The sequence below is a fragment of the Symphalangus syndactylus genome, chromosome 14, assembly GCF_028878055.3.
Source record: "Symphalangus syndactylus isolate Jambi chromosome 14, NHGRI_mSymSyn1-v2.1_pri, whole genome shotgun sequence".
Taxonomy (NCBI): domain Eukaryota; kingdom Metazoa; phylum Chordata; class Mammalia; order Primates; family Hylobatidae; genus Symphalangus; species Symphalangus syndactylus.
Genome location: NC_072436.2, coordinates 64,036,740 through 64,050,864, shown reverse-complemented (window position 1 = coordinate 64,050,864; position 14,125 = coordinate 64,036,740). Strand labels below are relative to the sequence as shown.

The 14,125-nt window shown below is 38.7% G+C and overlaps 1 protein-coding gene across 5 annotated transcripts in view; it reads right to left on the bottom strand.

Annotated features, from left to right (window-relative positions):
- The window catches only part of ULK2 (unc-51 like autophagy activating kinase 2), a 104,160-nt gene that overhangs the window by 28,686 nt on the left and 61,349 nt on the right, over nucleotides 1-14,125 (bottom strand). For all 5 annotated transcript variants that reach the window (XR_010115635.1, XM_063617737.1, XM_063617739.1 and 2 more), the window contains 3 exons: nucleotides 10,355-10,415; nucleotides 4,665-4,802; nucleotides 1,719-1,864 (listed from right to left, as the gene is read on the bottom strand). Coding sequence is in view for 4 of the 5 variants with exons in the window: in XM_063617737.1 (XP_063473807.1) it covers nucleotides 1,719-1,864; nucleotides 4,665-4,802; nucleotides 10,355-10,415 (345 nt within the window). In the remaining variant the exon portion in view is untranslated. The remainder of the gene's footprint in view (nucleotides 1-1,718; nucleotides 1,865-4,664; nucleotides 4,803-10,354; nucleotides 10,416-14,125) is intronic.

Sequence of the window (14,125 nt, the reverse complement as noted above, 5' to 3'; positions counted from 1 at the left end):
CTTGGGGCTACTCCTTCAGTCTGGCTGAAACCTTCTTAGACCTACACCACAGTCTGAGACTCTTCCTGACCAGCTCTTCCTCCTTCCTGCCCTCCTTTTCCAGGTGTTGGACCTATGTCTTGGTCTGAGGGCCCTCCCTGCTTCCTCCTGCTCCTCCCCTTTATTCTTCACAGAAGTTTCCCCAAGTCACTCTCTTGTATATCTAATATGTTCTATGCATCCATTTCTCTGAGAATGAAAACTAACACAGAGAGAGAGAGTTAGGGAAGGCTTCAGGGAGTTTAAGCAGATGAGAAACATATGTCTATATCAAGAGGGCTCATTCCAAGGGATCAGGCAGCGGGCAGAGATCAGATCCTTAGGGAAGGGCTTTATCCTTGTGTGCAAGGATGAGATTTGGACCTTGTCTTTGGAGACCTTGAAGTACCTCAGGGGCTGCTACGGGGGTGAGAAAGAGCCAAAATTTTATTTAAAGATTTTTCATCTAAAAACAGCTTTGAAACCATTGCAACAGGTAATGTGGCAATTTAAACTTTTTTCTTTTTCTTAACACTATCATTGTGTGTTTTGTCTTGTTTTAAATAGGGCTCCTGAGGAAAGCCCTTCTCTTTTTGTCTCTGGAGACTTCTTCCCGTTCCATCTTAGTGTTACTTCAGCAGTTCTGACTGAAGGTGGGGCCCTCTCCTGGGGCCCCTTTTTTGCAGTTTTGAGATTTGCCACCCCCAGGCCCTATCTGCACCACCTGTTCTTCCCACCACCTCAATGCTGCCTCTCATACAGCTGCTGTAGTCTCAATGGCTTTCGCTCTCTCACACATATTTCTGGAGTTTGAGCTTTTATTTCTGTCTCCTGGTTTCAATGAAGATATGGTACATGGTTTGTTTTTCCTTTTGGTAGGGTTTTTCTTGTTTCTGGTGTTTTGTTTGTATTGGTATTCTCCTTATTACAGTACCAGGAGGAGTGGGAAGATCTATAACGAAGCTGTCACAACATGCCTACCAAAACTGGAAGGTTTCTGGTAATTGTGACCCAGAGCTGCTATACAGTAATCCTTATGAGTGATAAGTAGAAAAGGCATTTTATGCACTTCAACCTAGGGTTTCTGACTTTGCATTTAGAGCCCAATCCCAAAGGAGATGTTTTTTATACATAAGTTACATTTATATTATTGTATTTCCAGTAGAGATCCTAACAAATGTATACAGAGATTCTCAAAAAGAAGTTGGGGCTGGGCGCAGTGGATCACACATATAATCCCAGCACTTTGGAAGCCCAAGGCGAGTGGATGCTTGAGCCCAGGAGCTCGAGACCAGCCTGGGTAACACAGTGAAACTTTGTCTCTATAAAAATAAAAAAATAAAAAAAATTAGCTGGGTGTGGTGGCATGAGCCTGTAGTTCCAGCTACTTGGGAGACTGAGGTGAAAAGATCCTTTAAACCCGGGAAGCAGAGGCTGCAGTGAGCTGAGATCATGCCCCTGCACTCCAGCCTGGGCGACAGAGTGAGACCTTGTCTCAAATAAAGAAAGAAAAAGAAAAAGAAAAAAAGAAAAGAAAAGAGGGAGTTGGGATTGGGGTAAAGATGGAGGGACGGGATATGGCCTCCAATCAGCAAAGAATCACTGCCATCATGAGCCAAATGTCCTAAAGAAAATGTGTCATGTCAGATTTATTACAGTGAAGAAAAGGTTGAAAACAATTGTTTTTAAACTCTACTTACCCAAAGGGGAAGGTGAGTAAGGCCTAGAAGACCCAGTGGAGAGCCTTCGTCCAACTGTCTGTGCTGTGTCTGCTGGCACCGGGGAACATGATCCCAGCCGGAGGAAGCCCATGGGGCTGGTGTTGGACCTTCGTACCACTGCAGATCTGAAAAGTAAATTATTCCTTCTATAAAAGGTTCTAGAACTCTCTTTTTATTCCTGCATTTTCTGAAACTTCCTAACAATATGCCACGGAGTAGTTTTCAAAAATATGTAATACAGTCACATGGAACAATTATAAGATGCATAGAAAGAGTGAGGTCTACCTCTCATTTTTCTATTCTATCTGCCTAATTCCCAACACTTCCCCAATTCTGTTCAAAAGGTTACCATGATTCTTAGTTTCCACTGCATCCTTCCAGAGTTCTTTAATGCATATACAAAACAAACTAAATATATACTCCTTTTCACCACGTTTTAACACCAAAGGTGATATATTACATACCAACCATTTTGAATCCTTTTGGTCTCAGGTCCTCTTTATACTCTTAAAAATTACTAAAGACCCCAGAGAGTTCTGTTTATGTAACTTATATCTACTGATATTTACTGTATTCAAAATTAAGCTGAGAATTTTTAAGAATTAACTCATTAATAAGCTTATTCCATGTAATATAAGATTATGAAAAATAAGCATATTTTCCAAAACAAAATAAATTAGTAAGAAGCATGGCATTATTTTATATTTTTATAAATTTCTAATGGCTCACAGAAGACATTTGGATTCTCATAATTGCTTCTGCATTCAATCTGTTGTAAGATACGTTATTTTGAGTGAAGAATATGAAGAGGATCCAGCCTTCCACAGATGTGCAACTGTGAAAGGAAGGAATATTTTGGTAGCCTTTTCAGGTTAACTGTGACATGTTTCTTTGATACTACACCAAAACTCATCAAGTGGTCGTTGCTAAAAGGTTGGCTGCAATGTGGATCTGAAACCAGATTAATGAACTCATACTCCATTATGTGAGACTCCATTCTTTTGCAAAGAATCTTGCACTTTGAATGAAACTTTTACCTGTGCATTTTTTTAAACCATTCAGTAATTTGGAAAACGTTGGTTCACTGAGTTATGCAGATATTCCAATACTGATACATTAAACAATATCAAAAAGTCATATTCATAACAAAATATCACCCTCAATTTTAAAAGAAACACGTGTCAAAATATAACAGAAGCTGTCAAACTTGTATTCACCACTGAATTTTTCCAACATTCTAATTTTTGCTTAAAAGCTCAAGTTTTATCATTGATATTTATCATCACTTGTTTTCTTCAAAGTGGAAAGACTTACCATTTTTGACAGAATGGATGCTTGATACCTATAACCATGGTTTATCAGCCATTTTTTAAGGTAAAAAGGGTACTCTATGACAAAGCAGCTAGTTCAGCTTGGAACTGGAACAATCATACAATGCTTTTCCTAAGATAACTACTCTAATATGCAGCAAAAGTGCTTTATGTGTACATCTCACTCAAAGATTGAGATTTTCAGAGAAAAATATTAATTTTTACTGCCTCATTACGGACATTCCTTTGTACTGCAAGTGTGTAGTGGAGAAGAATACAAAGACTAATAGTACTGTTTGGGTACCACCACCCTGATTCAGGCAAAGGTACCAATAGCTTTATCCATCTTTGCTTTTTGTACTATCAGTGCATGTACCAATATAATGAAAAAAACAAATAACGTCTAATTTTTATTACGAAAATAGTTTTGACCTCATGGACCCTCTGAAGGGATCCACAGACTAAACTTTGAGAACTACTGCACGATATACTGTTAATCACTTTACTTTTTTCATTTTATAGTATAACTTGGAAATCTTTCTATCTTGGCACAGAGGGAACTCCTTCACTCTTTGTGGAATGGAAGGTGTTTAATATTCCATTATCAGAGATGGATCATAATAAATTAGTTCATTACTGGTGGCCACTTGGCTTATTTTTCATCCTTTCATCCTTGTAACCCTGTAACAGTTAACAACTTTGTGTAAATGCAATTTCATACACAGGAGAGGCCTGTATATGTAGAGTATATCCATGACATACATATATGTAGAATTAGTTACCAGAAGTCAAAGTGCTATTTCCTCCCTCCACTCTATCAAGTTCTCTGAGATTTAGGTCTCTCTGAGGGTACTGTGGGGCACAGTGATTCTCCTTATGTCAGAATCCCTGATTATATGCATACTTACATCTGCCATGCTAAATCAAGTACCATTCTTCTATCCCCTTCTGTTTTCCAGAAATTTACTGAACTCTCTCTCTCACTGAATAGAATAAGAATAATCTATGCTTGGCCAGGCGTGGTGGCTCATGCCTGTAATCCCAGCACTTTGGGAAGCTGAGACGGGAGGATCGCTTGAGGCCAGGAGTTCAAGACCAGCCTGGTCAATGTAGTGAGACCCCGTCTCTAAAGCACAAAAAAAAAAAGGAAAAGAAAAAGAAAAAAAAAAGAATAATCTATTCTTATTTCACTTGTTTTTGTGGACTTGTACTTTTGTTATTCCTTTAATATGATCTTAGTAAGGTCTCAGGATGGGGGAAAAGTAAACAATATGTAAATAATCTGCTACAACTGGTGGGATTTCATTTTTTAATAAGTTCTTCCTCAATTCTTAAAAGTATACTTTTTAAGTATATGTATCTATACACATGTATACTTAACATATATAAATAAATACACAAATATATACATATCATACTATATTATCAAGCTAAGCTTAAATATCATTTAAATTGATCAATTATAAAACTTTATTATTCAATTTTGTGCATTTCCATTATACACACATGTAAGAGACTAACTATGCCACAGAAAGTAACACATCTTCCAATAGCAATAAAATTTTTTTTAAAGGAGAAGAAAAAGAATTAAGCAAGAAAAAAGCTACTAGCTTACCTTGGAGAACCATGTACATTTGTGCCTGAGCTGGCAGTAGATGTAAGATTCTGCTCTATGCGCTGATAATTCCTTATTTGAGTAGGAACTGGAATTGGTGCTGTTTCGCTGTGAGGTGACACAGTAGGCTGACACTGCCTGCAATCATAATTTATTGAAAAAGGAAAGAAACAGTGGTAGGACTGTTTTTCTTTCATTTGACCCATTAGTTATATTTAGAGAAAATTCCAGAAAGAGCCAAATGGTCACTCCACTATCTTAATAAGAAATGATCTTGTTAAAAAAATATATAAAGCCAAAAAAATCACATTTATTATCTAAAAAACTCCTGGCATTCATATGCCTATTGAGCACTAAGAATTATAATAACCTGGAAAAAAGTTCCTTTACAACAACAGGAAAAGTCCACAGGTCAGCAAAACTGTTTCATCCACTCACATTCTGCTATTCATTACTATGTGAGAGAAAAAATATCCAGGAAAATATGCTGGATAAAAGAACAGGAAGTTCAACAACAAAGATGACTGGAATGTTTGCAAAAGTCATGAATGCTGTAAGCATTCCCAAAGAGCTCTGAGTTTATGAAGGAGAACACCTTGCACAAACTCTCAAAGCATGCAACTCATCTGACGTCCACATTTTGTAGTGTCAGTGTTTGGTTTCTTTAATAGCCTCTTTCCTCACTTTTCATAAATTCAGAAATAGAATGTCCTTATATTACTTTCAATTCACTTTACAACATATCCTAAAACATATCAGAGATAACACTGAGCCCTAAGAGAGATGACTTATTTCAAAGTAAAAAGAAATATAAAACACTTTTGTAGTGGAGATGTTAGCTGCTTTCCCAATATCCATTCAGCCTTTATGTCTTACTAAAAAATAACTTAAATTTTATTAGTGGCAATAATATGCCCAATTAATTGCAGCATATCCCAGACTCCCTTGCAGCCAAGGATAACCATATGACTTTCTTGGTCAGTGAGATATAAGCAGAAGTATTCTACTCATTCTTCCTGCTCAAAATGTGAGCATACTTGCTGGAGCTTCGGCAGTTACCTTTGAACCACAAAAAAAAGGCCAAAAGACCTGAAGACACGTAACCTCCTTGAGCCACAGAAACCAAGGAAACAACTGTTTATCGTGACTTTTCTTCATGTGAGAAAACTTTTAAGTGTTCAACCACGCTATAGTTAGGACCCTGTGGTTTACAGCCAAGTGGAATTCCTCATGATACACCATTTAGTGTGCTTCTATGAGTTCTCTATATACATTTTTATTTAGGTATTTCCATTTAGTATCTTTAAATACAATAATGAATGTTTTTAGTATCTACACATCGGATTCTTCAGTTTATCTACATCCTAAAAACAAACAAACAAAATCCCAAAAACACAAACCCTCTACTACCACTTAAAACAGCTTAACAGTACTTCACTAATCAGCTCTGGTGTCTGCAAGCCAGTGCACTCACAGGTCTGACAACTCAAGTTCCTTAACAACAGAATAACCAACACAGTCATCAATTAGCAGAATGTGAATGAATAAATGCCATTTTTTTAATTGTTTCAATTTAGTAAGTAAACAGAGTTTTTGAAGCATTCATTCCCTGCTAAAGTACATCAGGGAATTTTTTTTTAAATACACATTATCAAGCTCTAAAATTTTTCCTGTACTGGTTAATCTCTGAAGGGAAGAAGCTAAATAAAGGTACCCAAAGAAGTAAACTTAGCAACCTTATAATTCTAAGCGCCTCTCTCAGGTAATCTCAGCTGCCTTCTCTAACACCTCTGGTTCCTCCCCCTAGCAGCATGAGGACATGAACAGCCATGGACGGTGTTCTGCAAACGTTATCTCAGATAGTCTCTGGACAGGACCTGCAAGCAGACTTGCTCAGAGTCTAGAAAGTCTTCCCTGGACAAATTCCAGATCTCCAGCTAGCTACGACAACTGCAGCCATTTTCCTGTACAACTTAATATTAACACCAATATTTAACCATCACTCAACTCCCTGAGTCCAAGGTAAGGAGAGGGAAAGTCTATGTATGTCCTGAGTCTCCAGCATATCTTCCTCACCTCCACTAGGGCCTACAATTCACAACATTCTCTGTGTGGACCGTCATCTTGGACCCATATGAAATACTTGAAAGATGAGGCAGCCTGGCCACACAGTAGCACAATCACATGTTACTCCATCTACTTGTGCTGACAGAAAAGCACAAATGCAAATGGACAAATAAAGACTAGGTGATAGTATGACAACTTCTTCAAATTCACAATCTTCACACCAGGAGATCCCCAGTTGCCTCTTTGTTTTAGAAGACTCCATGAGTAAATCCTAAAAGGCTGACAAGTAACCAGGAAAGCAAGGGTTCAGCTGGAAGTAATGCCAAGGGACAGAGGGAAAGAAGAAGGAAGGATCTGTGCATAAGAGCTCCTGTGAAACGCTATCTAGCAGACTAATGCTAAGCCACAGTTGTGAGCTCATGCTCATGAGGCTGGGTAAGCGACGGGGAGCCAAGTGGAGATAACCTGCTCATCACCCAGGGACCCAAGCAGCATCAGAGAAGGGCCTAGTCTGGCACACAGGCACACAGCTTGCAAGGTTCTAGTGAGAAAGGGGTTACTGCATGTAAAGGGAAGCAATCAGAAAGGTAGAAATCCACTCAGATGGTGCACTCTAATGCACCATGGGCTGTGTATGCAGCTGACCTCCATCAATGCCTGGCAACAACCAGTCTTAGAATTCTGATATCCTAACTCCCATGCCTGTGCCTATTTTTTGTCTGGATGCACAAGGAATAGATATTATATTCCCTACATGTACTGAAAACTGCCATGTAGCTAATGAAGGCACTATTACTAAGAAGTGCTGCTTTAGAGAAAAATGCATATTCACTGGTAAAGGAAAGTTCAAGAATTAGACCATAGGAAGAGAAGCCAAAAAGGAGCCAAAGACAACTCAAGAAGAAAAAAAGGCAGCACATCAAAAGAAGTGAAAATTTGGCAACATACAATTCCCATATTTGAATTCCCATATCCTCAAAGAAAGGAAAGAAACAAGATTGTACAAGATTTGCTTATCCCCATGGTTCCCAAAAACTGTGCACTGAGGGCCCCTAAGGTACCAGTGCTACTCAAGGGGCGCCTTAGAGTACATCAAATTGTTTAAGGTTTGGGAGGCCGAAGCAGGTGGATCACGAGGTCAGGGGTTCGAGACCAGCCTGACCAACATGGCGAAAACCGTCTCTACTAAAAATACAAAAAATTAGCCAGGCGTGGTGGTGGGTACCTGTAATCCCAGCTATCCTGGAGGCTGAGGCAGGAGAATTGCTTGAACCTGGGAGGCGGAGGCTGCAGTGAGCCAAAATTGCACCATTGCACTCCAGCCTGGGCAACAAGAGCAAAACTCCACCTCAAAAAAAAAAAAAAAAAAAAAGATACTCTTGCATATACAGTGAAATGATCTTAGACAAGAATGCTAAGACCACACAACGGGACAGGGACAGTCTCTTCAGCAAATGGTGCTGGGAAAACCGGATATCCACATGCAAAAGAGTAAAGTTGGAATCTTATCATACACCATACACAAAAATTAACTCAAAGGGGATTAAAGGCCTGAACATTACACCCAAAACTATAAAACTCCTAGACGAAAACAGAGGGAAAACTTAATGACATAGGAGTAGGCAATGATTTCTTGAATATGATGCCAAAAGCACAGGCAACAAAACAAAAAATAGACAAATATGACCTCCTCCAACTTAAAAAATTTTCATGTATCAAAGGACACATGAGTCAAAAAACAACCAACAGAATGGGAAGAAATATTTGCAAACCATACCTGACAAGAGGCTAATATCGAAAATATATAGAGAACTCTTACAACCCAACAACAAAAACCCAAATAACTCAATTTAAAAATGGGCAAAGATCTTGACTGGAGATTTCTCCAAAGATGATATACAAATGGCTAAGTATAAGAAAAGATGCTCAACATCACTAATCATTAGAGAAGTGCAAATCAAAATCACAATGAGGTATCACCTCATGCTCATTAATTAGGATGACTACTATCAAAAAAATAGAAAATAACAAATGCTGGTGAGAATGTGGAGAAACTGGAACCCCTGTGCACTGTTGGTGGGACTGTAAAACAGCACAACTGCTATTTAGCCAATTCCTGAAAAAATTAAACACAAAATTACCATATGATCCAGCAGTCTCACTTCTCAGTACATATCCAAAGGTACTGAAAGCAGGATCTTAAGGAAATATTTACACACTCGTGTTCATAACAGCATGCACAATAGCCAAGAGGTTGAAGCAACTCCAAATATTCACCAATGGATGAATGGATAAACAAAATGTAGCATATACATACCATGGAATATAATTCATCTGTAAAAAGGGAAGAAGCCTGTCACACGCCACAACATGGATGAACCTTACAGTCATTACGCTAAGTGAAATAAGCCAAGTCACAAAAAAGGCAAATGCTATATGATTTCACTTACATGAGGTATCTAAAGTAGTCAAATTCATGGAAACAGACAGCAGAATGTGGTTATTATCAGGGCCTTGAGGGGAAGGGGAAACGGGGAGGTAATGTTTAACGAGTATAGAGTTTCAGATTTGCAAAATGAGAAAGTCCTAGAAATTGGTTGCATAACAATGTGAACATATTTAACATTAATGAACTATAAACATTAAAATGGCTGAAATAGTAGATTTTACTTGTTTTTTAATCACAATTAAAATTTCAGGCCGGGCGCAGCGGCTCACACCTGTAATCCCAGCACTTTGGGAGGCCAAGGCAGGCGGATCACCTGAGGTCAGGAGTTTGAGACCAGCCTGGCCAACATGGTGAAACCCCATCTCTACTAAAGACACAAAAAATTAGCCGGGCACGGTGGTGCGTACCTGTAATCCCATCTACTCAGGAGGCTGAGGCAGGAGAATCACTTGAACCCGCGAGGCAAAGGCTGCAGTGAGCCGACATCACGCCACTGCACTCCAGCCTGGGTGACAGGACGAGACTCCGTCTCAAAAAAAAAAAAAAAAAAAAATTAGCCGGGTATGGTGGCACATGCCTGTAATCCCAGCTACTTGGGAGGCTGAGACAGGAGAATGGCTTGAACCCAGGAGGCAGAGGTTGCAGTGAGCCAACATCCCACCAATGCACTCCAGCCTGGGCCACAGAGCAAGACTCCATCTCAAAGAAAAAAATAACTAAATAAAATTTCAAGAAAAGAAATACTGAGGCCGGGCACGGTGGCTCATGCCTATAATCCCAGCACTCTGGGAGGCCAAGGTGGGCAGATCATGAGGTCAGGAGATCGGGACCATCCCAGCTAACACAGTGAAACCTTGTCTCTGTTAAAAATACAAAAAATTAGCCAGGCGTGATGGCAGGCGCCTATAGTCACAGCTACTCGGGAGGCTGAGGCAGGAGAATGGTGTGAACCCGGAGGTGGAGCCTGCAGTGAGCCGAGATCGCACCACTGCACTCCAGTCTGGGTGACAGAGCCAGACTCCATCTCAAAAAAAAAAAAAAAAAAAGAAAAAAAAAAACCAGAAATAATGGACTGTTAAGCAAAATAGATCTTAAATCAAGAACACTAAGTTCTATAACCTTACTCACAAAAATATAAAAAAAACTTTTAATAAGATAATGTAAATATACATACCCTCCACACACCAAGAACTCATTTGAAGCACGTCTGCCAGCAGTCCCCATTGGCATATCATCTAAAGGAGAGAAAAGTACAATCAGTTCCTGTTATACCATCTGCTTAAAAAAAACACAAATTTGTTCCAACATGATTATTAGGATTTCATGCACAATGCAAAATTACCATTGGCTTATGTTATGATTTCATCTATAAGAAATAATAGATGACGTCAGAAAACTACGCCTAGCTGAAGACATAGGCTGCAACTCTTTGGATGCCCACTTCTATAAGCAAATTTGAGGTCTTCTTCAAAATAAAATGCCATATTTATTGCAGTGTTTACATATTTCTTCCCCATTAAATATGCAAAAACTGTGCTGTTTTTATCGGGTTCCTTTTTCTGTGTCAATGACAAAAGTTCTGAGAGTTGTGCCCTTTAATACCACTTGCACATAACTTTATTGCAAAATTTTGCAAAGAACATGTATGTAACATAATAGAAGAAATGACCATATAACAAAGTCTAGTTCCATAAAATGTCAGATTACCCCATCCTCCTGCATAACACTCTCTCAGGTCTTGCATGGGTTGTTGAACAAGATGTCATGGAAGAAGGCCAGGTGTGGTAGCTCATGCCTGGAATCCCATCACTTAGGGAGGCAGAGGCGGGAGAATAGCTTGAGCCCAGGAGTTTGAAACCTGCCTGGGCAACACAGCAAGATCCCATTCTCAAAACAAAAAACATAGTAATGTCAGGTAGCAATAAGCATTATAAAGGAAAATAAATCAGAGTAAGGGAACAAACAGTAGCAGGGCAAAGGGGAGTCCATTTTTATTTAAAGACAATGAATACATGTCTATAGGAGAATTGAGAAAACAGGGAGAAGAGGCAGGGATAAAAGCTAGATTTCACTAAGTGTACTTTCTTTTGTAGCTTTGAGTTTGAAACCATACATAATTTTCAAACGAAATTAAATCAAAAGAAAGTAAAATCCCTAAAAATCAAAAGTAAAGGAATCTAATCATGTATCAACCTGATACTTAATCATGAGAGGGAAATTATTTCAAGTAACTTTTTTTTTTAATTTATGTATTTTTGAGACAGAGTCTCACTCTGTCGCCCAGGCTAAAGTGCAGCAGCATGATCTCGGCTCACTGCAACCTCTGCCTCCAAGGTTCAAGCAATTCTCCTGCCTCAGCCTCCCAAGTAGCTCGGATTACAGGTGTGTGCCACCACACCCACCTAATTTTCGTATTTTTAGTAGAGACGGGGTTTCCCCATGTTGGCCAGGCTGGTCTCGAACTCCTGAGCTCAAGTGATCTGCCCACCTCGGCCTCCCAAAGTGCTGAGATTACAGACATGAGCCACTGAACCCGGCCTCAAGTAACTTTGAAACTCAGTAATTTGACTGCATATACGCAACGAGATTATCCTAAGGACAAAAAAGATTCAGAAAAGATCTTAAATGGCTTTCAATGACCACATTTAAAAAATTTTTAAGTCAGATAGGACCAATAAATAATCATATTTTAAGTAATAGTCACAGAGTTCTTTTGATACCATATTGTAATTTTGAAACTATAGAGGCAACGGGACAGAAAAGAGAAGAGCCTAAACTCACAAGGACAAAAAGAACAGAAAAGTTCACAGCCACCAAAATTTGGAAGGTATAAAGTTGATGGATAAGTAGTATTTGACTTAGTTGACCCAAGAAGATAGAACCTTAGCCAGCTGAAAAGCCCAGAAGTAAACCAATTTACATCACAGAACTCCAAAATGCTGAGTAATCAGCAGTACCAGATACCTTTCAGAGTAGCACTGAAGGTAGGACTAAAAGCAGGATTGATTGAAAGTCTATTTAGAAGCAGTTAGAATATAGTTCATCATAGTGTATCATATTCAGGATTTTTGGTAAGTGAATAGATTACAGCTGCTCATGGAAGGAGGGGTGAGTAACTATGTAAGTTGATGAATACACTGATTTATTTCACTGTAGTAACCATTTTACTATATACAGATGCCCCTCAACCTAAGATGGTGTCACTTCTGAATAAACCCATTGTAGTCTGAAATTGTCCTGGGTCAAAATGCATTTAATACACCTAACCTACCGAACATCATGGCTAAGCCCAGCTACCTTAAACATACTCAGAATACTTACACTGGCCTACAATTGGGCACACAAAGCCTATTTTATAAAGTGTTGAGTATCTCCAGCATCAGCTGTTTACTCTGGTGACCGCAGGCTGACTAGGAGCTGCAGCTAGCTGCTGCCACCCAGCATCACAAGACAGTTCTGTACCACATATTGCTAACACAGAAAAAGATCAAAATTCAAAATTTGAGGGATGGTTTCTACTGAATGCATATCATTTTCCCACCATCATAAAGTCAAAAAATTGTAAGCCAGTGACCATTTGTATATCTCATAATATCATGTTGCATACCTTAAATATACATAATACAACATATTTTTATATAGAATTCTTTTTAAAAGTAGCAGTTAGAATTTTATATCCTTTCCCCAACCTTATGCAGGTAGGCAATGCCCATCTCCCACTATAGCAAAAAACTGTACATTCATACTTGGGACAGAGTAAAACAGAGGGTCTCTGAATTGCAGAACAGCAGGAAAAATTAAAAGCAAGGGTACTTACTACACTGATAAAAGAGATTAGTGGAAAAGAGTTATTAAATGAAATTTTACGCTGACTATTGAGAACTCCATACTTCTTCCCCCATTTTGCTACTCCAGATAGTATCGGGTTTAAACTCTTTAGGCAAAAGATTGGATGAGTCTTTTGGGGGATCTGAGTAGCCCTCCAAAAGGGAAATAGTCCCAAGAATTGCCCCCGCCATATCATTCATCAAAGAGGCTTGCTTGCTGTCAATGAGACGCTCCCACGTAAAGAGCTCTCAAACAACTTTCAAATTCTCCATCCTCAAAGAGCATACAATAATATACTGCACGTTGAAATAAGAACAATACTCAGAGAAAAAGAACTTCTGAAAATTTAAAACATGAGAGCATAAAAGAAAAACTCACTAAACGGGTAAAAAGAAACATTAATGAAATTAAATTAGAGCAATAAGACAAAAAGATGGAAAATCAGACCAAAAAAAGATAAAAATCAGCAGGGCACTCAGGTACTTGTTATGTATTACTTTTAAACTGTATAGCTGTTTTAAACATCCTGTATGTATGATACATTTCACAATAGCACATTTTTAATCGTTAAAAAGAAGGGCATGATCAACTGTAACAAATGTGGATATATCAGGACAATGAGGACTGAGAACCGACACCTAGGATTTGACAGCAGGAAGATCTTGACAGGAGCAGTTTTGAAACATTTACACCAGCACACACAAGAAAGAAGATAACTAGAATAAAACAAAAGATGTGAATGCTCTTTATATACAAAAGTATAAAAATGTATCAAAACACATTAAAGAAACCTAAATAAGTGGAGAAATACGCATTCATAATTAGGTAACTTAATATTGTCAAGAACCTGCCTGTCCTTGAATAGGTCATACTATATAGTCAATGCAATTCCCATCAAAATCCCAAAATGGTTTTCATAAACTTATTGAGCTGAAATTAAACTGTACGTGGGGGGAAAGGGCCAAGAATAGCCAGAGTGATTCTGAAGAATACTGAAATGCTCTCTGCCCCTCCTTCCCTCCCAGACCACACACACATACTGACACACACAAATTTAAAAATAATTATAATATAGACAAAAAAAGAAACCCCATCCTGTATTTCAAGCTGACATGAC